General features: G+C 42.0%; 1 protein-coding gene and 1 pseudogene across 2 annotated transcripts; both read left to right on the forward strand.

The window, feature by feature from the left end:
* The first annotated feature begins 286 nt into the window (after nucleotides 1–286).
* Nucleotides 287–1,825, forward strand: LOC139416219 (tubulin alpha chain-like; annotated as a pseudogene).
* Nucleotides 1,826–6,845: 5,020 nt separating this feature from the next.
* Nucleotides 6,846–13,212, forward strand: LOC139407011 (transmembrane protein 263). 2 transcript variants are annotated; one of them, XR_011634052.1, is made up of 4 exons: nucleotides 6,846–7,084; nucleotides 9,922–9,989; nucleotides 10,617–12,157; nucleotides 12,260–13,212. XR_011634052.1 is itself a non-coding variant. In XM_071150257.1 (3 exons), exons 2-3 carry the CDS (start codon nucleotides 9,929–9,931, stop codon nucleotides 10,913–10,915), a joined length of 360 nt encoding a protein of 119 aa, XP_071006358.1. In that variant the 5' UTR covers nucleotides 6,879–7,084; nucleotides 9,922–9,928; the 3' UTR covers nucleotides 10,916–13,212. The 2 variants fall into 2 exon arrangements, 1 of the variants encoding a protein (XP_071006358.1); XM_071150257.1 differs by having other exon boundaries at nucleotides 6,879–7,084; nucleotides 10,617–13,212.
* The last annotated feature ends 13,805 nt before the right edge of the window (nucleotides 13,213–27,017 follow it).

Genomic DNA, 27,017 nt, shown 5'->3' on the forward strand with positions numbered 1-27,017 from the left:
GTCCCATCTTGAAATCACATTCCATTTGTAGCTGCTGAACAATGGTAAACTGAAGTGTTTCATAACAAAATAAATATATAATGGCCTTCTCTAATGGTACCTCTTGAGCTTTTCTCTGGAGTTATGTTTGCACTAGTATTTAGTAATCTCCTGAAAAATGTTTTATGAGCCCTACTTTCCCTGTAATTGAACCTCAATAGTTGGGCTACAACACGCAGTATATCAAATTTGAAAATTGTAACTGATATGGACATGGCATCCAATTATTTATTGTTGACAGAGGGAGTGCATTTCTGTACACATCGGCCAAGCAGGTATCCAGATGGGCAATGCATGTTGGGAGTTATATTTCCTGGAGCATGGTTTCCATCCAGATGGAAGAATACATGAGTCCATAATTGCATCCCTGGCTGACTCCTCATTTGGTACCTTCTTCAGTGAGACTGGAGGCGGGAAACATGTTCCCAGGGCTGTCTTCATAGTTTTGAGCCTACAGTTATGGGTATGGAAGATGCATTTGAATAGCATGATCCACAACATCAAATGTCATGGTGTTCATCGGCATGTAATATCTTGAATTTTGTGCTGTGTAGTTTTATTTTGTGCCTTTCTGAATGTGTCAACATCATTTATTCTAGATGAGATAAGGAACGGACACTACCGTCAGTTGTATCACCCTGAACAACTCATCAGTGGCAAAGAGGATGCTGCCAATAACTATGCACGTGGCCATTACACTTTTGGAAAGGAGATTGTGGAGTCCGTATTGGACATAATGTGTAAAATGATGAGTAGCTCTGAATGTCTAATTGCAAGTCCCTGTATGGTGATATTTGGATAAATGGCTTAATGTGTGAATTTTCTCAGGCAGACCAATGCACTGGACTACAAGGCTTCCTAATCTTCCATAGTTTTGGGGGTGGGACTGGCTCAGGCTTCGCTGTTGATGGAGCATATGTCTGTAGATTACGACAAGACGTCCAAACTGGAGTTCTCTGTCTACCCTGTGCCCCAGGTGTCTACAGCAGTTGTGGAGACCTACAACTCCATCCTGACCACACACACCACTCTGGAGCACTCAGATTGCTCTTTCATGGTGGATAATGAGGCCATCTTTGACATGCAAGTGTAATCTTTGTGTGGAGCGTCCATCTTATACCTATCTGAATCGCCTCATTGCCCAGATTGTCTCCTCAATCACTGCCTCCCTGTGCTTTGATGGTGCACTCAATGTGGACCTGACAGAGTTTCAGACCAACCTGATACCTTACCCCTGTATCCACTTCCCCCGGGTCACTATTGCTCCCATTATCTCAGCAGAAAGGGCCTATCACGAGCAACTCCTGAGATCAAATGCCTGCTTTGAGCCGGCTAACCAGATGGTAAAGTGTGATCCCAGGCTTGGAAAGTACATGGCTTGCTGCTTGCTGTACCGTGGTGATGTGGTGCCCAAAGATGTCAACGCATCCATCGCCCTCATCAAGACCTGCAAATCCATTCAATTTGTGGATTGGTGTCCCACAGGATTCAAGGTGGGCATCAACTACCAGCCGCCTACTGTTGTGCCTGGGGATGATCTGGCCAAGGTGCAGAGAGCTGTGTGCATGCTGAGTAACACCACAGCTATTGCAGAGGCTTGGAGTCGTCTGGACCACAAGTTTGACCTGATGTATGCCAAGCGGGCCTTTGTGCACTGGTATGTGGGTGAAGGCATGGAGGAGGGGATTTCTCTGAGGCCAGAGAGGACATGGCTGCGCTGGAGAAGGATTATGAGGAGGTGGGGGTAGACTCTGGTATTGGTTGTGAGGAGGAAGATGAATACTAAATTTGCCTCCAATTCATTTTTATACTTGTTCAGCCCCTTGTGTAATTATAATAACTCCAAGCATTTGAATTCATGCTTTTTTTTATACATTGGATTTTTTTATTGATACATGTATGATGGTTTGGAACTTGGCAGGTGTGGCTGTGTATAATTGCAATAAGGTCCTAGCATGGTGTCTCAACTTTGGGGGTGGTAGGCTAATTTACATAGTCAAAGAGGATTTGCAATTGACATGGCAACAAGAATTGTTGGTACATCTGCAAGTAACATTCAGACTGCACCTGACTGTATTTAAGCCAAATGGTGGATCTAAACTGTAAATGGGGAGGATCAACTTCATATCTGACTAGTGTAAATCTAGCATTGTTGTCAATGGGAACACAACCTGTACATGGAGTAGGCGTTACATTGTCCAATATTTGACTGATTAACATTATTTAAGATGTGCTGTCTGAAGTGTCAGTATATAACTGATACATTTCACAGTTCTTTGTAGAGCTACAGTGCCTTGCGAAAGTATTCGGCCCCCTTAAACTTTGCGACCTTTTGCCACATTTCAGGCTTCAAACATAAAGATATAAAACTGTATTTTTTTGTGAAGAATCAACAACAAGTGGGACACAATCATGAAGTGGAACGACATTTATTGGATATTTCAAACTTTTTTAACAAATCAAAAACTGAAAAATTGGGCGTGCACAATTATTCAGCCCCCTTAAGTTAATACTTTGTAGCGCCACCTTTTGCTGCGATTACAGCTGTAAGTCGCTTGGGGTATGTCTCTATCAGTTTTGCACATCGAGAGACTGACATTTTTTCCCATTCCTCCTTGCAAAACAGCTCGAGCTCAGTGAGGTTGGATGGAGAGCATTTGTGAACAGCAGTTTTCAGTTCTTTCCACAGATTCTCGATTGGATTCAGGTCTGGACTTTGACTTGGCCATTCTAACACCTGGATATGTTTATTTTTGAACCATTCCATTGTAGATTTTGCTTTATGTTTTGGATCATTGTCTTGTTGGAAGACAAATCTCCGTCCCAGTCTCAGGTCTTTTGCAGACTCCATCAGGTTTTCTTCCAGAATGGTCCTGTATTTGGCTCCATCCATCTTCCCATCAATTTTAACCATCTTCCCTGTCCCTGCTGAAGAAAAGCAGGCCCAAACCATGATGCTGCCACCACCATGTTTGACAGTGGGGATGGTGTGTTCAGCTGTGTTGCTTTTACGCCAAACATAACGTTTTGCATTGTTGCCAAAAAGTTCAATTTTGGTTTCATCTGACCAGAGCACCTTCTTCCACATGTTTGGTGTGTCTCCCAGGTGGCTTGTGGCAAACTTTAAACGACACTTTTTATGGATATCTTTAAGAAATGGCTTTCTTCTTGCCACTCTTCCATAAAGGCCAGATTTGTGCAATATACGACTGATTGTTGTCCTATGGACAGAGTCTCCCACCTCAGCTGTAGATCTCTGCAGTTCATCCAGAGTGATCATGGGCCTCTTGGCTGCATCTCTGATCAGTCTTCTCCTTGTATGAGCTGAAAGTTTAGAGGGACGGCCAGGTCTTGGTAGATTTGCAGTGGTCTGATACTCCTTCCATTTCAATATTATCGCTTGCACAGTGCTCCTTGGGATGTTTAAAGCTTGGGAAATCTTTTTGTATCCAAATCCGGCTTTAAAAAAATACAGTTTTATATCTTTATGTTTGAAGCCTGAAATGTGGCAAAAGGTTGCAGAGTTCAAGGGGGCCGAATACTTTCGCAAGGCACTGTACATAAATAAGCAAACCTTTCTCAAATAGGAATAAAATGTATGGCTAATAGGCCTATGCTGGAAAATTGTACCACCAGACAGAGCATGTCAAATTTTGTCACATATGCATTTCGCAGCTCTTGATGGTGTAGCGGAATGCTTGTCATGACACAATGTAGTAAACTGTCAACCAGAATATGGGTTTTCAAAAGGGTTGAATCAAGGATCGCAATAGTCAACGTCTCCTGTAAACCCAGATTCTGGGTCACACCAGCCTTCTATGTAAAGTCTTGGTCCTAATTTTCATGAGCTGAAAAAAGATCCCAGAAATATTCCATATGCACAAAAATACAGCTCCAATTGTGCACAAATTTGTTTACATCCCGGTTAGTGAGCATTTCTCCTTTGCCAAGATAATCCCTCCATTTGACAGGTGTGGCATATCAAGTAGCTGATTAAACAGCATGATAATTACACAGGTGCTGGGGACAAAAGGCCACTCTACAACGTGCAGTTTTGTCACACAAAACAATGCCACAGATGTCTCAAGTTTTGAGGGTGCGTACAATTTACATACTGACTGCAGGAATGTCCAACACAGCTGTTGCCAGAGAACTGATTGTTCATTTCTCTACCATAAACTGCCTCCAATGTAATTTTAGCGAATGTGGCAGAACATTCAACCGGCTTCACAACCGTAGACCACATGTAACCACCGCAGCCCAGGGGCCGGATTCACGAAACTTTATTTACGATAAAACGCAAGAAGTTTCTTAAGGAAAAAAAATAGGAAGTTCATAAGATAGTTCGTAAATGCAATTCCTCAATGTTCTTAGGAATTCGTAGTTCTCTTAGGCATTGACATTAGTGACGTGCTTGAAACCAATACAAAAAAAGCCTATGTGACAGGGATGATCGGCTTTGGTTATTTCATAATTTTTCACACATTATAGCCATCAGACTAGCTATATCAAAATCAAAAATGGATAACCAAGAAAAGAGATTGAAGTGATGGTGGAGGAAATAGCAGCCAGGAAAAGGTTGCTGTTGGGGAGAATTGATAACTGCGGGGTCACTGAAGAGACCAAAAAGAAAGGATGGGCGAGTGGCCGAGTCTGTCTCTGCCGTCGGGGGTATGGCAAGGGACAGTGACGCCGTAAAAAATAAGTGGTCCGACATCAAGTAGGCTGCTAAGAAGAAAGGTGCTGAGAGACCATTCATGTGGACCAGCTGGAGGAGAAGGTGTTGTCCATCATAAAGATGGTGGAAGAGGGACTGCACGACCGGTAAGTTAGTTAGCTAGCTAACGTGTAAAGACATTAAAGCCAAAATAACTAATGACATTAACATTAGCTAAGTTAGCCAAGTTCTTATTTGCAAATTGAGATAGCGCTAGCTATTTAACACTTCTAGAATATTGTAATATATTGTAACGACCCTGGGTCTATATGCGCGGAAATCGACCCTGCCGCACGAGCATGCTTTTGCAGCACAGTCGATAGCGCGCCGGACCTCGGGCTAGAAGGTCGAGGGTTCGAGACCTGCTCCCCGCTTTTCATTACACTATTGTTAATTACTAGCTTTTTTAATTGTATTTTTATTAATAACAAATCAATACATAAAGCACATGAGGGAACACAAGCATACATAGATTACAAACAATAGACAATCGAGCTAGGGGGTACAATATCACATTACAATTACACAAGGATCTTAAGGGACATGCATATACTTACAATTCTAACAGCTTTTTTGTTAGTAGAGCATTTAACCGTCTTAAAATACAGTTCAATTTCTTTTTGTAGGGTACGAAAATGTGGTTTTCTGTTTGTAAATGTACATTTGTGTATATGAAATTTGGTCAAAAGAATAATGAAATTAATTACATAAAAATGATTCCGCTTATTTCTATTGTATGTAAATAATTCAAACAGTACATCTCTCCACAATAGTGTAAAATCTTCATAAATGTGTTAAATTATAAACCTACTGATGTCTTGCCACAGTTTTCTTACATGCATACAATGCCAAAAAAGATGCAAAACTGTTTCTGGGTGGTCATTACAAAAGGAGCAATTTGAGTTGATGTTTTCCTTAAACTTCTTCATATAGTGGTTGGCAGGATAATATTTATGAATAATTTTAAAGGAAACTTCCTTAATTTTGTTAACAAGTAGGTATGTGTGGCAACATCCAAACTTTTTTCCAACATATATAATCAATAAATCCATTCCAATAAGGCATGACATAAGGTATAGATAGATACAACATCCTGCTGAAACAAGGATCGTATTGCTCTGTTGTTGAATGGACCAAAAGAGAAACAAATCTTTCCCACTGATGAGTCAACAGGGTCAATAGAAGGTAGGCTCTGAGGGTCAGGTCTTGACATGTTCCTGAATAACATAGCAACACCTGAGGGAATGGCATCTAAAACAATTGCAAAATCTTTAGGTGTTACAGGGACCTTGTAAAGTGATAAGAATTCTTTATAACTGAGTAAAAGACCCTCTGCATTTACCAGTTGGCTCACCAATAGGATATTATTTCGGAACCAATATTCTAAAAACAGAGAGGTATTTTTATACAATATATCCCGATTATTCCATATATAATATCTGTGTGGAGAAAAATTGTGTTTATAAATTAAGGACCATGACAAGAGAACCTGCCGATGAAAAGTAGAAAGTTTCACTGGAACTTTGTCAATATTATAATTGCATAACAACATGAAGTTAAGGGCACCAAAAGTAGAGAAGACATGATGAGGAATACAATTCCAGATATGTTAATTACTAGCTAGCTAGATAATGCGTGTTTAATTTGTATTCTTGCTGTATTTAAATATCCGGTAGCCAACTGTCTGTGGCGCAAGAAAAGTATCCATTTATCTCAAGACAAGGATTTAGCTATTCTAAAGTTAATTACATTTCCAATAAGTAATTATTATTACTTACGCATTATTTTCAAGAATCTCATTTCTTCTTAACTTTTTTTTTAGGAAGAAATTTAGGAAAAACATTTCCAATAACTTTATTGAGGAATAGCAACTTTGCTTAATAACTTCTAAAGTTAAGGAAAAATGGCAGTTAAGAAGAAAGGTTTTGTGAATCCAGCCCCAGGACCTCCACATCCGGCTTCTTTACCTGCGGGATCATCTGAGGGGTGCTGTGGAAAAAACGCATTCTGATTGGCTGGGCCTGGCTCCCCAGTGGTTGGGCGTATGGCTGTTCCCCTGTCCAGTCATGTGAAATCCATAGATTAGGGCATAATGAATTTTAAATTGACTGATTTCCTTCTATGAACTGTAACTCATTAAAATGTTTAGTTTGTGTTGTTGTTCAGTATACATGCAGGTATTGTGACCTTTCTGGCTGGGGGTGGAAACAAAGCTTGTAGTGTACTGGCTAATGCCTGACTACTGTAGCTAACGTTACTCTCAAAAGAAAAGTTGCTGATGGGAGCTGGGTAGCTGCGGTGTCAGAGATAACAGACACAAACAGCAAGGTACGTTGTAAATTGGCTAACATAACGCTAGCTATATTATTTAGCTAAACCAATTATATCGATTTATGTAAACTCCAACTATTTTGTGTTATCGCACAATTCAAATAGAAAGGCATTCTACACTACATTAAGTCATCTCCAACTAACAAATTAACGTTAGTTAGCTAACTAGTGTTCTAATTATCTAGTAACTAGCTAACGTTAGCTAGCCATGTAGCTTCAGTCAAGATGAGTGATTTAGCTAGCTAAAAGTTGGTTGTTGTTTTTCGCTCTTGCACTCATAAAGAAAAGTGTTTCGCGTAGCAAGTGGAGTTTAAAATCGAAGTGAATGAGGGAGCATATTTTGCTAAAACATGTAGCTAATTTAGCTAACAGTCTATGCTAGTGGTTGCTATCCTAGCTACACAGCTAGTTGCCAAACGTCAACTCAGTTGGACTGGTAGCCTGTTGCCACGTCGTCACTCGGTAAACGTTAGACAACTCGAACAATTTTAAAATGAACATCTTTTGTATGTTTTTCATGGGCACAGCCATTTTAACTAGTTAGCTAACGTTAGTACTACAAGTTTGATATTTAGCTAATATAACTAAATTAACTCCAGCTCCACACCGTCAACTTCAAGAGCCATATCAATTGATTTTCCACAAATTGGGTCTACTGAATCTAGATTAATGACCGCATGGCTATCTAACGTTATATGCCTACTGGGTGGCCATATAAACTGTTTTCGATTGTCGCTTACTGAATACAATTGACAAACCCTTTTATTGTGAAATGAATATACTTTAGCCAGCACGTCCATTTCTAATTTTCATTCTAGTACCTCCATTCTAGTACTTTGCCTAAGGATAGTCTAATGAAAGCTTTTACACAATGATGTATCTGTGCGTGTGCAATGCGGGGACATGGAGAGCAAAGTTTGCTTATAGACTAAGGTAGACTAGCATAGTTTACTGTAGTGTTAACCAGAATATTCAACCCACTTGCTTACAGCTAAGCAAGCACTATGGTAGTACAGCCTTCCTGTGTAGATTAAGTGTTTGTAAATTAAATCAAATTTTATGGGTCACATACACACATTTACCAGATGTTATTGCGGGTGTAGTGAAGTGCTTCTCAAATTTAACCTGGAGTGCTAGAGAGGGGTTATTAATTCAGGGCGTTGTCAGACTGTTTGTAAATTCTGGCCTATCTGAGCGCTCTAACCTCACATCAATCAAGCACCCAAGCTAACATTGGCTAGCTACTTCCTGACTCAAATTAGAGAACACCTCACTCTGACCATTTTACTCGCCTTAGCGGAGCTGGTTAGGCTGTTTTCATGTTATCCAGAGTGTTGATGACTAACTACTGTTTGCAACAATTTAATTGCGCTTTATTTGCCGACGTTTACTGACACCGGCCATATTCAATGGGTGTTGAGGGTTCGTAAATTCGTCAGTTATTCTGCACTCTGGTACACTCAGATGAAAGTGCTCTGAAATTGGAGTAGCCAGGGTGAATTTACGAAAGCACCCCAAAACAAAGTGGAGCCGGCACGAGATATGGCTCGGAAAGCGTACCTTAACCCACGGATGAGAAATGCGTTGTACTCCGAATTGGCCCATTATCCCAACTGTTACACAGAGAAGATTGCTAATTTCTGGAAAAAACTATTTAGTCCTCATGCTAGATAGCAGAAGCTGCAGCAGCAATTTTGGAATGGCATTGTCAGCCAATCAGCTCCTTTGTTGTTCAGTGTGACATGTCATTCCATAATGGCTACTGCTAGCTAGCATGAAGATGAAAAAGGCAGTTTACTTAACTAGCAGTTGTTCAGTATTCTCAGTGTAAAAGTTGGGAAATTGGGACAGTTCTGAGTACACCCCATTTCCCATCACTAGATTGAGGTACATTTTCCAAGCCATGTCTCACACCTGCTCTGCATTGTTTTATTTATCTACACAGGAAGGTTGTCCGACCATAGTGTATCTGTAGGCAAGCTGGTCAGATCAGCTGGCTACTGTAGTGTGAAGTTCAGTTTGTGATTTTTTTACTGCCACATAGGCCTATAATAGGCTACATGCACGTAGCTGGGCTATTGAGCAGCACATGCATTTCAACATTGTAATTAGGCTTATGAGAATGTTCAAAGGCCCTCCGCAAGCATATAATGGTCATGTTGACTGTTCAAGACTTTTCTACTAAGAATAAAGACGGACATGTCTTTGCATTAGTATCATATCAAAATCACACCTTTTTGTCTGTGTATAGTAGTGCCCCTTGGAGACAGTATACCCCAAAAAGTGGACTTCTAAATATTGGCGAAATAGATGATGCACCAATATCCATCACAACAGTTATGGATATCATGCCGCTAAACGTGAGAGGATACTGACAATGGAAAGAGAAACCTATTATAAACAATATAACATCTTGATGAAAGTTGAGCCGATGTAGCCCATGTTTTACAAAAACTTTTCCTACGCCATGGATGTTACATTGCCGCGGCAAGTCATAACTGGTGCAGTTATGACTTGCCGCTCTGGTCTTGAAAGGTTTTTGTTGAGCCTACTTTGCAGGTGGTGCAGTCTGTCAGATAAAGGCAAAACAACAGCAGTGCTTGAGTGAAATCAATATTTTTAAATGTTCTTTAATTTTTTTTATCTTGTTGAGTTGAACATAGCTGAGACAGCCAGGGGGAAAACAGATGATGGTTAGGCCTATGAGCAATCATTCTCCATCTTGTTTTTCAAGAACTAGCCACTAACTGCCAGAGACTGGTGCCTCATTTGGGAATTCTGAAGAGATAATATTGAGGAATTGGTTGACTTTACCTGTTTTCCCTCCTGCCTAGAGGGAAGATGAGTCAACGTGAGCAGCAGGATAAAGTCCCATCATACCTCAAAGATGAGCCTCCAGCAGGTCAGTTCAGTCTCCTTAGTGGCCACTCACATGCTGATGAACATTAAATGGACATTGATAAAAATTGTACACTGACACTCAGTAACGTAAAGGGGATACTTAGTCAGTTGCACAACTGATTGCATTCAACCAAAATGTGTCTTCCGCCTTTACCCTAACCCCTCTGAATCAGAGAGGTGCGGGGGCTGCCTTAATCGACGTCCACATCATCAGCGTCAGATTTTAATTTCCTCACAAATTAGAAGTCGGAAGGATCTCTGTCTGAAACGTTTGTATTTGTGTACCACTAGGTGGCATTACCGTTCCATCTTCTACACTGTTAGTGGTTCTACAGTTTCTGTCTAGCCCACCACACACTGATTATTTTGTCATTCAAAGCAATGAGGGCTATTGAGGGCCGTCATTACTATTTTTAGTTTTGCCTTTCTACTGGGGCTACTACTGTATAATGTGGTCATAATGGCCAATTCTAAGCAGAAGTCATGGTTTGACACAAACTTTCATGTAGTAGCCTATTCATCATTCTGTGCTGTATGGAACAGAGAACATTTACCATAAGTTGGGAAGTTACTTGGTGTTCCTCTGCTTAACTTCTCTCAACACTAAAACCCTATTGTCTCTCATCAGACAGCAACAAGGATCACCCCGCGCCCCAGCCAGGCATGTTCTCCAGAGTGACCGGCGGCCTCTTCAGTGTCACTAAAGGTGCCGTGGGAGCCACTGTAGGTGGGGTTGCCTGGATAGGAGGGAAGAGCTTCGACTTGACCAAGACCGCTGTGACCTCAGTGGCCGCTGTACCAGGCATCGGGGTGGGGCTGGTGAAAGGAGGGGTGTGTGCTGTAGCAGGAGGCGTTTCTGCAGTAGGCTCAGCAGTAGCCAGTAAAGTTCCTATTGGAGGGGGCAAGAAAAAGGACAAGTCTGATTGAGGAGTGGTGGAAGACGGTGCATTTTGGGTATCGTGCATGTCGTGTCTGATCCGCTTATAGTCTGGAGGGCTATGGAGCAATCCAACAATGTCGTGTGTATTCACTTTTCATTAGGGGCTCGACACTCTGATTCACGAGTGTCTATGGACCACTCCCATATTATATGGCCTGGCCACTGAGGGCGAGATTAAATAAGGGGTTTTCTGTTCAGCAGTGCAGGGGCCACCTCACCCATCTTTGTCTGTAATATAAACCAGTGCCTCAAACTGTTGAAATATGAAATGACTGACTGAATGTTGTATTTACTGTAGATGGAAGCCAACCAAGAAAACACTAAGCCTATTTTATTGCGTAATATTTGTTCCATCTCTCGGCCACCGTTGAAGAAACATGCCGTGAACATATACCATGTTTAGGCGCTGTTCATGTTCATTGCTGTGTTTGTTGAAAACTTGAACGTCACCTGGCAGTCAGACAATCCGTGATCAATGACTAGCCCGGCACCTCTGACAGAAAATAAAGAGGATCTCATGGGGGGAGTTGGTACTGGGCCTGCACAGGGGGGTTTACCACCGTGATCCCTGGGCTGTGGCGGGGTTCAGATTGAAGAAGCCAGCACCGGGCTGTTCCAACAACCGAGGCAGCGCCTTGTTGCAAAAAGCGTCGGTAATGGCGGGGAGTTGATGGCTCCACTCAATCTCTCTGATTGATTCTGTTTCTGAGATTACTGACTCTGCTTCTGGGGCCCAGCAGCCCAGCTTTGGTGCCCTCTCCCACAACAACACTCATCACTCTCCCCCTGAGAATTACTGTGGCACTCTGGGATTTTAATGCTGCCTGCCAGGGCTACGGGGGACTAAACACTCTGCTCAGGAAGTCAATGTTCCTGGCTATATGTTTATGCTTGTGGAAATTGTTTTCATTTTTCCCTTCTGCTGTTAAGTATATGATTTGAATCTCAAACTCCCTGTTCCTGATGTGATGGGGATTTTTTTTTCTCATTCCGGAGGGATTTTCTTTTCATCCACCAGGGAAATTCTCTAAAGGGGACATGTTCCATTAAAATGTTTCTTCTGAGAGTTCTCTCTGGTGCGAGTAATGTACTCATGTTTTTCAATGACAGTAGTTTTAGGATGCGTTTACCCTTTAATGGTATGGAATTCATGTTTTCACTGATGCTGTGCTGAATCACAGAGCTCTGTCACTGCCCTTTCTGTTGCTTTCTTTTGTTCTTTCACTATTGTACACACAGTGTATGTGGACTACAATCTGGTAGGATCAAGCTGCCTTATTCCAACACGATAGCCTGAACTACAGTAACATATTCCTTTTTGATCCTACCAGATTGTAGTCCACATACACTGCGTGTACAATACATTAAGGACACCTGCTCTTTCCTTGACATAGCTTTCACCTGGTCAGGCTATGATCCCTTATTGATGTCACCTGTTAAATCCACTTCAATCAATGTAGAGGAAGGGGAGGAGACGGGTTAAATAAGTATTTTTTTAAGCCTTGAGACAATTGAGACTTGGATAGTGTATGTGTGCCACTCAGGGTGAATGGGCAAGACCTGTTTTAAGTGCCTTTGAACAGGGTATGGTTGTAGGTGCAAGGTGTACCGGTTTGTCAAGAAATGCAAAGGACATCCAGCCAACTTGACACACCTGTGGGAAGCATTAGAGTCAACATGGGCCTGCATCCCTGTAGAGCACTTTCGACACCTTGTAGTGTCCATGCCCCTACGAGGTTGTTTTTAGGGCAAAGGGGGGTGCGCAACTCAATATTAGGAAGGTGTCCTTAATGTTTTGTCTACACAGTGTATTGTACTACTGGCAAAAAAAATAACTAGGCTATTTTAGCATTATACATTTTTTAATACATTTAAGGCGTTGCCTAATGTTATAGCTATTAGAAATACAATGTATTCATATTTTTAATATAGTGCTCTATCAAAGGATTTCACTATTAATCAGTGGATTCTTTAAAAGTGGAGTGCACTGTGCCACAAAACATTGGTGTGTAGGCTACACCTTTAACATCACATGGATATTTATTTTGTTCAGGATTTGTCTCCTTCATAAATCGCCTTTCCAGTTTTCACCTCAATATTTCATCAACCTTTCATTCATTCCACGCGTTGACTGTTGGATACAGGAGTTAAGGCTGAGGGATTTCAGACTGATCCTTCTACAATTTAAGGGATTTCCACTTGCGTTTCCTGTCAATGTGCTGAAGGTGGAATTGAACTTTGTATTTCAATATCATTTTATAATAAATCAGCCTTTTTCATCAGATCTATTGTTTTGCTCGTTTGTCATTACAATTTTGACGACGTGAATGAGAACTAAGCTACTCAGTTGTGGTTCCTATTTGTTTGGCTAGTCGGCACTGCAGAGATACATTTTAGTAGCCTCCTCTAGCTCCTACCCCTCCATTCACTAATCTAAAATGTGTGTGTTTAGCCAATACAGCAGTGGGCGCACCTAGCCTGCAAATAAGATCATGCCTAAATTGGAAGTAGTGCCAACTTTCCTTGATACAGCTATCCAATCCTTTCAAGCAGGCTACAAATTACAGGGAGGGGGGGTGCTCAACTTCCTTGAATGAGACATTAGCTCTCCTACATGCAACAAAAGTAACGTTTTGGGTGGGGTTCTCCTACATAACGCTAATTGAACCATTCTTTGTTTAAAATGCAGTGGTACATATGTTTTATAGTGGTAAATATGAAAAATAATGGTTTAAACAGTTTATTACTATGTGGCTGCACAAAGTCTCGCTGTCCACGAATGGTACTGTAGAATTCTATAGCAGCACTGTCCACTCAGTAGTGCTGAATTTCAGCCTCAGCTGAGCTTTTAAACGCATATATTTTCCTTTTTACTTCCTCATTTTTACAATTTGTTGGCCTTGCATCTTGATAAAAAATGGCCTAATATTCCAATACATTAGATTTATCCCATTGACAAAAGCGAACAATGATAAATCAATCAGCTGTTTAGAGTGCTCATTGTTTTTCAGGTGTATTGCTGTTCTCCGTTGCGTCCGCAGCCAGAAGTAGTTTTTTTTTCTTTTTTTTTCTTCTCCTGGATCAGCTGATAGTTGACCATCACTAGCCTACAGCTAGTCACCAATGCCCATCCAATCGATCCAAGTATACATTAATAACAGTAAGCATATAGTTCACTCTTGGTTAGAATTTGTTTTTGCAATGGCATAGGCCAACATTATTTTGCATTTGTGTGCCCATGAGAACAGTTTTCACAGCGATGTAGTGGGCAGTAATTTTTGACGTGTGTGTGTGTGTGTGTGTATATACAGTATACCTCACAGTAATAAGACCAAGCAATTAGTGTATTAAAATGTTTATCTGATTCCAAAAGATAAATAGCAATATGCAGGAGATTATAGTTGCATTACAGTAATAGGCAATGATGAAATATCTGATAATGTAATTCCAAATACAAGTGTATTTAATTACTTTGTTAAATGTATGGATTCACATAAGGCATAAAGCTTAAGTTTGCAAGGCAATACTAACATTAACAGAGCATTCTTCTTTATTTAACTAGGCAAGTCAGTTAAGAACAAATTCTTATTTACAATGGCGGCCAAACCCAGACAACGCTGGGCCAATTGTGCACCGCCCTATTGGAGTCCAAATCACGGCCAGATGTGATACAGCCTGGATTCGAACCAGGGACTGTAGTGACGCCTATTGCACTGAGATGCAGTGCCTTACACCGCTGTGCCACTCAGAGAGAGAGAGATATGATAGCCTGAAAGGCTATGCCCCAGATGTCCATGTGGTGGAGAGAGAATCTCACCACAGCAGTTGAGGAACAATAGAGAGAAAAAGAACAATGCATCTAAGACACTTTTATAAGCATCTTTGTTGACCAATAGTATTACTGTAAAGTTAACCTCCAATCAGATATCAGACCTATTTGATGCAACCACAACAGAACCTCTGCTTCTCAAAGATGTGACAATGTGGTTTGGCAAGATAATGAAGCATTCCGAAGACAACACAAAGGAATACTTGCATACAGTTGATAAGAATAGTCCTTTTGGGGGCTGTGTTGACCTCTACAGCGAAACATAATGAATACATAGGCATAGTTACACTTACCGTGCACTTCCAGAGATATCCATGATTCCTACAGGGTTTAAGTTCAATGTTCAAATTCAATTGTTAAACGCTTTATAATGACATGGCACTGTCATACATGTTATTAATGTAAGTAAAGGTAGTGTTTTATGTCACATGATCTGTGAAGACTCCCAAGTATTTAACTCATGAATCATGGACAACTCATGAACTAGGGTGCAAACGTGTCTTGATTAAACTCATGTAGGCCTATTATATTGAATATAGCCTACCTATTTGTTTGTTTTACCACCACATCACTGCCTAGCATCCTTCTCGCCAATGTCCAGTCTCTTGACAACAAGGTTGATGAAATCCGAGCAAGGGTAGCATTCCAGAGGGACATCAGAGACTGTAACGTTCTTTGCTTCACGGAAACATGGCTCACTGGAGAGACGCTATCGGGGGCGGTGCAGCCAGTGGGTTTCTCCACGCATCGCGCCGACAGAAACAAACATCTTTCTGGTAAGAAGAGGGGCGGGGGCGTAATCCTTATGGCTAACGTGACATGGTGTGATGAAAGAAACATACAGGAACTCAAATTGTTCTGTTCACCTGATTTAGAATTCCTCACAATCAAATGTAGACCGCATTATCTACCAAGAGAATTCTCTTCGATTATAATCACAGCCGTATATATCCCCCCCCCAAGCAGACACATCGATGGCTCTGAACAAACTTTATTTGACTCTTTGCAAACTGGAATCCATTTATCCGGAGGCTGCATTCATTGTTGCTGGGGATTTTAACAAGGCTAATCTGAAAACAAGACTCCCAAAATTTTATCAGCATATCGATTGCGCAACCAGGGGTGGAAAAACCTTGGCTCATTGTTACTCTAACTTCCGCGACGCATATAAGGCCCTGCCCCGCCCTCCTTTCGGAAAAGCTGACCACGACTCCATTTTGTTGATCCCTGCCTACAGACAGAAACTAAAACAAGAGGCTCCCACGCTGAGGTCTGTCCAACGCTGGTCCGACCAAGCTGACTCCACACTCCAAGACTGCTTCCATCACGTGGACTGGGACATGTTTCGTATTGCGTCAGATAACAATATTGACGAATACGCTGATTCGGTGTGCGAGTTTATTAGAACGTGCGTTGAAGATGTCGTTCCCATAGCAACGATTAAAACATTCCCTAACCAGAAACCGTGGATTGATGGCAGCATTCGCGTGAAACTGAAAGCGCGAACCACTGCTTTTAATCAGGGCAAGGTGACTGGTAACATGACCGAATACAAACAGTGCAGCTATTCCCTCCGCAAGGCTATCAAACAAGCTAAGCGTCAGTACAGAGACAAAGTAGAATCTCAATTCAACGGCTCAGACACAAGAGGCATGTGGCAGGGTCTACAGTCAATCACGGACTACAAGAAGAAATCCAGCCCAGTCACGGACCAGGATGTCCTGCTCCCAGGCAGACTAAATAACTTTTTTGCCCGCTTTGAGGACAATACAGTGCCAAGGCTGCAGGCCCAGACGGCATCCCCAGCCGCGCCTTCAGAGCATGCGCAGACCAGCTGGCCGGTGTGTTTACGGACATATTCAATCAATCCCTATACCAGTCTGCTGTTCCCACATGCTTCAAGAGGGCCACCATTGTTCCTGTTCCCAAGAAAGCTAAGGTAACTGAGCTAAACGACTACCGCCCGTAGCACTCACTTCCGTCATCATGAAGTGCTTTGAGAGACTAGTCAAGGACTATATCACCTCCACCCTACCCGACACCCTAGACCCACTCCAATTTGTTTACCGCCCAAATAGGTCCACAGACGATGCAATCTCAACCACACTGCACACTGCCCTAACCCATCTGGACAAGAGAAATACCTATGTGAGAATGCTGTTCATTGACTACAGCTCGGCATTCAACACCATAGTACCCTCCAAGCTCGTCATCAAGCTCGAGACCCTGGGTCTCGACCCCGCCCTGTGCAACTGGGTACTGGACTTCCTGACGGGCCACCCCAGGTGGTGAGGGTAGGCAACAACATCTCCACCCCGCTGATCCTCAACACTGGGGCCCCACAAGGGTGCGTTCTGAGCCCTCTCCTGTACTCCCTGTTCACCCACGACTGCGTGGCCACGCACGCCTCCAACTCAATCATCAAGTTTGCGGACGACACAACAGTGGTAGGCTTGATTACCAACAACGACGAGACGGCCTACAGGGAGGAGGTGAGGGCCCTCGGAGTGTGGTGTCAGGAAAATAACCTCACACTCAACGTCAACAAAACTAAGGAGATGATTGTGGACTTCAGGAAACAGCAGAGGGAACACCCCCCTATCCACATCGATGGAACAGTAGTGGAGAGGGTAGCAAGTTTTAAGTTCCTCGGCATACACATCACAGACAAACTGAATTGGTCCACTCACACAGACAGCATCGTGAAGAAGGCGCAGCAGCGCCTCTTCAACCTCAGGAGGCTGAAGAAATTCGGTTTGTCACCAAAAGCACTCACAAACTTCTACAGATGCACAATCGAGAGCATCCTGGCGGGCTGTATCACCGCCTGGTACGGCAACTGCTCCGCCCACAACCGTAAGGCTCTCCAGAGGGTAGTGAGGTCTGCACAACGCATCACCGGGGGCAAACTACCTGCCCTCCAGGACACCTACACCACCCGATGTTACAGGAAGGCCATAAAGATCATCAAGGACATCAACCACCCGAGCCACTGCCTGTTCACCCCGCTATCATCCAGAAGGCGAGGTCAGTACAGGTGCATCAAAGCTGGGACCGAGAGACTGAAAAACAGCTTCTATCTCAAGGCCATCAGACTGTTAAACAGCCACCACTAACATTGAGTGGCTGCTGCCAACATACTGACACTGACAGTGACTCAACTCCAGCCACTTTAATAATGGGAATTGATGGGAAATGATGTAAATATATCACTAGCCACTTTAAACAATGCTACCTTATATAATGTTACTTACCCTACATTATTCATCTCATATGTATACTTATATACTGTACTCTATATAATCGACTGCATCCTTATGTAATACATGTATCACTAGCCACTTTAACTATGCCACTTTGTTTACATACTCACCTCATGTATATACTGTACTCGATACCATCTACTGTATCCTGCCTATGCTGCTCTGTACCATCACTCATTCATATATCCTTATGTACATATTCTTTATCCCCTTACACTGTGTATAAGACAGTAGTTTTGGAATTGTTAGTTAGATTACTTGTTGGTTATTACTGCATTGTCGGAACTAGAAGCTTCAAGCATTTCGCCACACTCGCATTAACATCTGCTAACCATGTGTATGTGACAAATAAAATTTGATTTGATTTTTATTGGAAGTTCATGGTAATACCACATTGTAGCTTAGCCTAGTAAATTGACTGTGTGTGTTAGGCTGACCATCCCGTTTTACCCACGACAGTTTCAGACCCATTTCACGTGTCCCGGCTTTTCATGCTGCAAAAAAAAGGTACATTTGTCAGACAAGATGTCAATTAATCTAGGCCTAATCAATGGCAATCACTGAAACAGGCACACTGTTTGGTGTGTTGTAAACAGATGTCTATTTCCATTCATCAAATGGCACGAGTATACATGCAGTGCACTGTTTGGATGCTGGAATTGTTTTGGAGTGGACTAACATGCACAGGTAGCCTACTTTTTAAAGTAATTTGTATGACAATCGGATGAAAACATGACTGTTTGTGTTTATGCCACATTAAAAGGATATTCATTTTTACCGTTACATGACATTTCTTATTAGGCCAATAAAAGGTTTTTTGTGCAAGTGCATGCACCCAATAGAGACCTCCTCCCAAATGCCAGGGTGTAATTCACTCTGGTCTACGCTTTCAGGTCTACACAAATGCCTAGGGGGTTGGGGCAAGGGTCGATTGGAATAGTTTAAGTTTTATGCTAATTTCTGTGTTTACAACTCTGGTTGCACTTACAAAAAAAGATTGCCGTTTTGAAACTGCAGTAAAAGTGCAGTAACTGCATTTGACTATGGTATTTTGGATGCAGTATTTGCAGCATACTGCAGCTATACTGCACTCTGAATGCAATCTTTTTCGTAAGAGTGAAATGAGATAAACAGTACTGATTGATACATTTTATCAAATCTAAATGTGTTTTCCGCATCACAATAGGCGAACCACCCTCTACCATATCTATCACTTACTTTGTATCTGGTGAGATTCTAGTCTTCTCTGATCTGTAAACACCTAATGGGTATAGGCTAAGTGAATCAGCGTTGTTTCAACGTAATTTGTCAACTTATTGTGATGTGGAATCTATGTGGAAAACATAAAAATATATGAATCAGTAGTTTTTATCTAATTTCCACCAGTGTTGTAAACATTGAAATGAGTGTAAAACTTCAATTTAAATACAATGACTTAACCTGACTAACAGGTTGTTTCATCAAATGAGATGAAAACGGTACTGGGCCCAGTTTCCCAAAAGGATCTTTGTAGGAGCATCGTTAAATCTCTGAGCTGTTTCCCAAAACCATATTTATTAAGGTTGCACTTGAAAATGCTCGTAATCTAACGCCTGCCTCAGACCACTCGTAGAACAGCTAAGTGCGTCGTTGGATGCTCTTTTGCCCTCCTGTGGGCCTCTCTGTGACTGGCTATAACTTCAAAACAAAGTAGACTACAAATACACTTTGCAATTGATACAAAAGGGTGACGTATAAAAATGGGTAACACTTCATTTTAAGGGGTCCTTATTACTGTGTAATTACATTGTTAAATATTGGAGTTAATTGTAATGACTCATATTTACACTGTAATAACATGTGTAACAACAAATGCTTGTTACCATGCTTGTTTCAAATGGGAAAGTCTCCACTGAAATGACCAATTTAGTGTTTAGTTTCTTCTCAGCTACATCCGATTTAAGTAATAACTGTCACAAAAGGCGGTAATCTCTTGTGGACAGATCCGCTGGGTGTCCAAGATTAGAAAGGTTGAAGGCTCAATAGGCATTCTTCAAAATCTTCACTCAATGTTGTTGCTAGCACTTACCTCCCCAAAAAGCGTACCATCTGGCTTAACTTGGTTGAGTTTACAAAAACATATCAGATATAGGTCAACTTCACTGACTGGGGTCTACCATACCGGTATCATCAAATTTGACTTGTCACATGCGCCGAATACAATAGGTGTAAACCTGACAGTGAAATGCTTACCTTCAAGCCCTAAACCAACAATGCAGTTAAGAAAAATAACTAGAAAATAAGAAATAAAAGTAACAAATAATTCAACAGTAAAATAACAATAGTGAGGCTATATACAGGGAGTACTGGTACAGAGTCAATGTGAGGGGGCTCCGGTTAGTCAAGGTAATATTTACCCCGACAACGATGAGACGGCCTATAGGGAGGTCAGAGAACTGGCAGTGTAGTGCCAGGACAACAACCTCTCCCTCAATGTGAGCAAGACAAAGGAGCTGATCGTGGACTACAGGAAAAGGCGGGCCGAACAGGCCCCCATTAACATCGACGGGGCTGTAGTGGAGCGGGTTGAGAGTCTCAAGTTCCTTGGTGTACATGGTCTACACATCACCAACAAACTAACATGGTCCAAACATACCAAGACAGTCGTGAAGAGTGCACAACAAAACCTTTTTCCCCCTCAGGAGACTCAAAAGATTTGGTATGGGCCCCCAGATCCTCAAAAGCTTCTACAGCTGCACCATTGAGAGCATCCTGACTGGTTGCATCACGGCCTGGTATGGCAACTGCTCGGCAGAGGGTAGTGCATACGGCCTAGTACATCACTGTGGCCAAGCTTCCTGCCATCCAGGACCTATACAGTGCCTTGCGAAAGTATTCGGCCCCCTTGAACTTTGCGACCTTTTGCCACATTTCAGGCTTCAAACATAAAGATATAAAACTGTATTTTTTTGTGAAGAATCAACAACAAGTGGGACACAATCATGAAGTGGAACGACATTTATTGGATATTTCAAACTTTTTTAACAAATCAAAAACTGAAAAATTGGGCGTGCAAAATTATTCAGCCCCCTTAAGTTAATACTTTGTAGCGCCACCTTTTGCTGCGATTACAGCTGTAAGTTGCTTGGGGTATGTCTCTATCAGTTTTGCACATCGAGAGACTGACATTTTTTCCCATTCCTCCTTGCAAAACAGCTCGAGCTCAGTGAGGTTGGATGGAGAGCATTTGTGAACAGCAGTTTTCAGTTCTTTCCACAGATTCTCGATTGGATTCAGGTCTGGACTTTGACTTGGCCATTCTAACACCTGGATATGTTTATTTTTGAACCATTCCATTGTAGATTTTGCTTTATGTTTTGGATCATTGTCTTGTTGGAAGACAAATCTCCGTCTCAGTCTCAGGTCTTTTGCAGACTCAATCAGGTTTTCTTCCAGAATGGTCCTGTATTTGGCTCCATCAATCTTCCCATCAATTTTAACCATCTTCCCTGTCCCTGCTGAAGAAAAGCAGGCCCAAAACATGATGCTGCCACCACCATGTTTGACAGTGGGGATGGTGTGTTCAGCTGTGTTGCTTTTACGCCAAACATAACGTTTTGCATTGTTGCCAAAAAGTTAAATTTTGGTTTCATCTGACCAGAGCACCTTCTTCCACATGTTTGGTGTGTCTCCCAGGTGGCTTGTGGCAAACTTTAAACAACACTTTTTATGGATATCTTTAAGAAATGGCTTTCTTCTTGCCACTCTTCCATAAAGGCCAGATTTGTGCAATATACGACTGATTGTTGTCCTATGGACAGAGTCTCCCACCTCAGCTGTAGATCTCTGCAGTTCATCCAGAGTGATCATGGGCCTCTTGGCTGCATCTCTGATCAGTCTTCTCCTTGTATGAGCTGAAAGTTTAGAGGGACGGCCAGGTCTTGGTAGATTTGCAGTGGTCTGATACTCCTTCCATTTCAATATTATCGCTTGCACAGTACTCCTTGGGATGTTTAAAGCTTGGGAAATCTTTTTGTATCCAAATCCGGCTTTAAACTTCTTCACAACAGTATCTCGGACCTGCCTGGTGTGTTCCTTGTTCTTCATGATGCTCTCTGCGCTTTTGACGGACCTCTGAGACTATCACAGTGCAGGTGCATTTATACGGAGACTTGATTACACACAGGTGGATTGTATTTATCATCATTAGTCATTTAGGTCAACATTGGATCATTCAGAGATCCTCACTGAACTTCTGGAGAGAGTTTGCTGCACTGAAAGTAAAGGGGCTGAATAATTTTGCACGCCCAATTTTTCAGTTTTTGATTTGTTAAAAAAGTTTGAAATATCCAATAAATGTCGTTCCACTTCATGATTGTGTCCCACTTGTTGATTCTTCACAAAAAAATACAGTTTTATATATTTATGTTTGAAGCCTGAAATGTGGCAAAAGGTCGCAAAGTTCAAGGGGGCCGAATACTTTCGCAAGGCACTGTATAATGGGTGGTGTCAGGAAAGCCCATAAAATTGTCAGAGACTCCAGTCACCCAAGTTATAGACTGTTTTCTCTGCAACCGCATCGGACAATTTACATTGACACCCCCTCCCCTCTTGTACACTGCTGCTACTCGCTGTTTGTTTATCTATGCATAGTCACTTCGCCCCCACCTACATGTACAGATCACCTAAACTTGCCTGTACCCCTGCACACTGACTCGGTTCTGGTGCCCCCTGTAGAGAGAGAACGGTCTATGACTAGGCTAGCTGGAGTCTTTGACAATTTTTAGGACCTTCCTCTGACACGGCCTGGTATTATCACATTTAAGGTAAGACCCAACCCTCCCAGTCAACCAGGTACTGGAATCCCCTGCCCTGAGGTCGAACCTTCTGGAAAAAGGAGAAAAGACAGGTCAAGCCAGTGCATCTGGATACCGGTCAGTGCTGCAGAAGCGAAGTGGCCTGGGCCTTACTGAACACCTCCCGGAGGTCCTGGTACTCCGCGGGGCTGGCATCCCAGGGCAGGCAGCTCCCAGGAAGACGTCCCAGGGCAGGCAGAGCTAACTTCAGGCAATGAGTGTGGCAGGACGGGCTCCAGCCCACAATGGTACCAGTAGCCCAGTCAATAGAGGGATTGTGTCGCTGGAGCCAAGAAAATCTCTTTTCACTTTCTCCACTGCAGGCCCATCGATGTGGATGGGGTCGTGCTCCCTCTTTTGTCTCCTGAAGTCCACGATCAGCTCCTTCCTTTTGGAGTTTATGTCCGTAAACACTCCAGACAGCTGGTCTGCGCATGCTCTGAGGATGTGGCTAAGGATGCCGTCTGGGCCGGCAGCCTAGCGAGCGTTAACACGCTTAAATGTTTTAGGTTGGCCAAAGAGAATGTGAGCCCACAGTTCTCGGGAGCGGCCTGCGTCGGTGGCATTGTTATCTTCAAAAGGGGACAAGGTGTTTAGCTTGTCCGATGGCAAGACGTTGGTGTCCTTAATTAATGTGACGGCTTTTCCCTTTGTAATGATTGTCTGGAGTCCTTGCCACATATGGCTCATGTCTGAGCCATTGAAATGCAACTCCAATCCCCAGTAGAAGCAATCCTTCATAGGAATCAATGGTATTCTACAGTATTTCAGTGAAATGTTTCAAGTACAAAATGACATGTATTTGTTGTAGTGGGGACAGTAACATTAGTAATTTCCCAAAATGGTACATAAAAACAATTTATTGTATGTATTTTTTTTATTGTATTATTTTGTTTAGCTCACATAATATAATTGTCAAGTATTTATAAGGTGACTGTAATAGAATAACGCTAACTAATGAGAGAGAGTGCGAGGTGGGACATCAGATGAGGTTTTCATAGACCAGTATACTCTGCACTGGTTGGTTGGTGACAGCTCACATGGGCCATGTTGTCTGGCGCAACCACCTGTCAATCACAACGTACCAGGTTACCACTTGCGCGATGTCCACCTGTTAGTTGTCATGGCGGGTAAGTTTAAATGTCTTTCTTTTATGGCTAGCTGGCAAGCTTTTTTCTTCTTTGTAATACGTTTTTGGAAGCTATTGTCCAAGTCATTGTTATTAAGAGTTTGTAACTATAATGTTTTAGTCTGATGCTAGCTATGAAAATCGATTTGGTAAAGTTATTTTCCATACAGTCGGTATAGAGCCATAGCTAGCTAACGCACTTTTGTACATCGCAGTGTAACGTACAATTTAGCTTATTTTAGCGCTCAAAAAAACGTAATACTTCTAGGTCAACTGTAATATGATAACCATTGTAAAGCACAATTTTTCTCTCTGTAAATAAAACACTATAAAGAGTTTATATAACGTGTCATCAGTCAGTTGTACATCTGGATTGCCTCTTCCACCTGTAACCCAACCCCTCTAAATCAGAGAGGTGCGGGGCTGCCTTAATCGACATCCACGGGGAACAGCAGGTTATAAACTGCCGTGCTCAGGGGCACTGTTATCTTCAGAAGTAAACAGCTGCTTTTGAGTCATGATGGCTTGCAGTGATTATGCAAAAAAATGAATGCATTCAGTTGAATAATTGACTAGGTATCCCCCCCTTACCCTGTCGTTTTCTTCTTATTAATCTGCGAGAGAAGTGCTACTACACCTGGTGGAGAGAGGCTATACGACACAATGAGTTGCATAATGTACGTTACCTGTACGTTACCTCATGGTACGTCACAATTTAACGTATAGCGTCAGAAGGGTCCGTTTTTTTAAAATTTCAGCAATAGTATCGGGCCATTACCATGTCAAACAACTGTTGACTATATGCGTACTTCATTTTTGATGCCAACACAGTCGCAACAGTCCCATTAGTTTTCATTGTTGCCTCGTTTGAATGCCGCGGTTGCGCAAATTTGTACGGAATGGGGTTAGTCAACAGTAGCTAGCTAGCATAATCATTAGAAAATTAATCATTCATCTGCTAAGACCTAGCAACTGACAAAGTTTTAGTCGAACCACGACTGAAGGTAGAAAATAATTTGGTTGGCTTTGACGTTCTGTGAATGTGTATCTACTGCCCTTTTGTTTAATGTAAACTCTATATAAACCTTTTACAATTCGCTGTCCCCACTCTCCAGGCTGCAATCCATTCCCAGTTAGACGGGGTCTGTTCAGGCCTCTGTCAGCACCACCATGCCCTGGGGGACATGAAGGACATCCAGAACTCTCTGGCAGAAGTCAGCAATGACTGGAGGCAAGGCATCAACACCATTGAACGTGCAGTATGTAAAATATGCTGGGATGCAACACAGCCAGCTAACCTCAGCCATGGAGAACTTGGAAGAATATATTTTCAGGTATGTTCTGCTGCACCCATTACATGCCACTTGGTTGGGAACTATTAATGTTGGCTTGCATTGCATTTGATGTGAGACTGTACTGCTACATTGTATTAGTGTATTGTCCCTCAACTGGGTCCTCAATTAATCCTTACAAAAGTATGTCTGTACTGCTCTCGGTGACTCATGTGTAGGGCCCTGTGTTTTGGTTAACAGTTTCGCTAAGCAGCTACCCTCAAACAACTTGTTTGAAGGTGTAATCACAGTAGGAGAAAACCTAAGATTTTAGTTACAGCAGCACACTGACATTATAAAAGGCAAGGGGTTGAATGGGCCAACATTAAGGGTTTTATTTTATTTCACCTTTATTTAACCAGGTAGGCTAGTTGAGAACAAGTTATCATTTGCAACTGCGACCTGGCCAAGATAAAGCATAGCAGTGTGAACAGACAACACAGAGTTACACATGGAGTAAACAATTAAGTCAATAACACAGTAGAAAAAAGAGAGTCTATATACATTGTGTGCAAAAGGCATGAGGAGGTAGGCGAATAGTAAACATTTTGCAGATTAACACTGGAGTGATAAATGATCAGATGGTCATGTACAGGTAGAGATATTGGTGTGCAAAAGAGCAGAAAAGTAAATAAATAAAAACAGTATGGGGATGAGGTAGGTAAAATTGGGTGGGCTATTTACCAATAGACTATGTACAGCTGCAGCGATCGGTTAGCTGCTCAGATAGCAGATGTTTGAAGTTGGTGAGGGAGATAAAAGTCTCCAACTTCAGCGATTTTTGCAATTCGTTCCAGTCACAAGCAGCAGAGAACTAGAACGAAAGGCGGCCAAATGAGGTGTTGGCTTTAGGGATGATCAGTGAGATACACCTGCTGGAACGCGTGACTACCTCATGAAGCTGGTTGAGAGAATGCCAAGAGTGTGCAAAGCTGTCAAGGCAAAGGGTGTCTACTTTGAAGAATCTCAACTATCAAATATATTTTGATTTGTTGAACACTTTTTTTTGTTTACTTCATGATTCCATATGTGTTATTTCATAATTTTGATGTCTTCACTATTATTCTACAATGTATAAAATAGTCAAAATAAAGAAAAACCCATGAATGAGTAGGTGTGTCCAAACTGGTACTGTAACTCCAAATAAAACATTTGAACCCATTATGCTTTTGTTATCATGCAAGTCTTTGTATTGCTTGTACCAAATGAGCCACATGTGTAGAACTGTCTGTCTTTGCATACATAGTCCAGATTAGAGGTCGACCGATTAATCAAAATGGCAGATTAATTAGGGCCGATTTCAAGTTTTCATAACAATCGGAAATCGGTATTTTTGGGCGCCGATTTCCGATTATTTTTTTTATAGCTTTTATTTAACTAGGCAAGTCAGTTAAGAACACATTCTTATTTTCAATGACTGTCTAGGAACTGTGGGTTAACTGCCTTGTTCGGGGGCAGAACGACAGATTTTCACCTTGTCAGCTCATGGGTTCCAATCTTGCAACCACACAGTTAACTAGTCCAACGCTCTAACCATTGCACTCCACGGGTAGCCTGCCTGTTACGCGAATGCAGTAGAAGCCAAGGTAAATTGCTAGCTAGCATTAAACCTATCTTATAAAAAACAATCAATCATAATCACTAGTTATAACTACTAATCCAGTTTAGCAGGCAATATTAACCAGGTGAAATTGTCATTTCT

This window comes from Oncorhynchus clarkii, chromosome 1 (genome assembly GCF_045791955.1).
Source record: "Oncorhynchus clarkii lewisi isolate Uvic-CL-2024 chromosome 1, UVic_Ocla_1.0, whole genome shotgun sequence".
In the NCBI taxonomy this organism is placed as follows: Eukaryota; Metazoa; Chordata; class Actinopteri; order Salmoniformes; family Salmonidae; genus Oncorhynchus; species Oncorhynchus clarkii.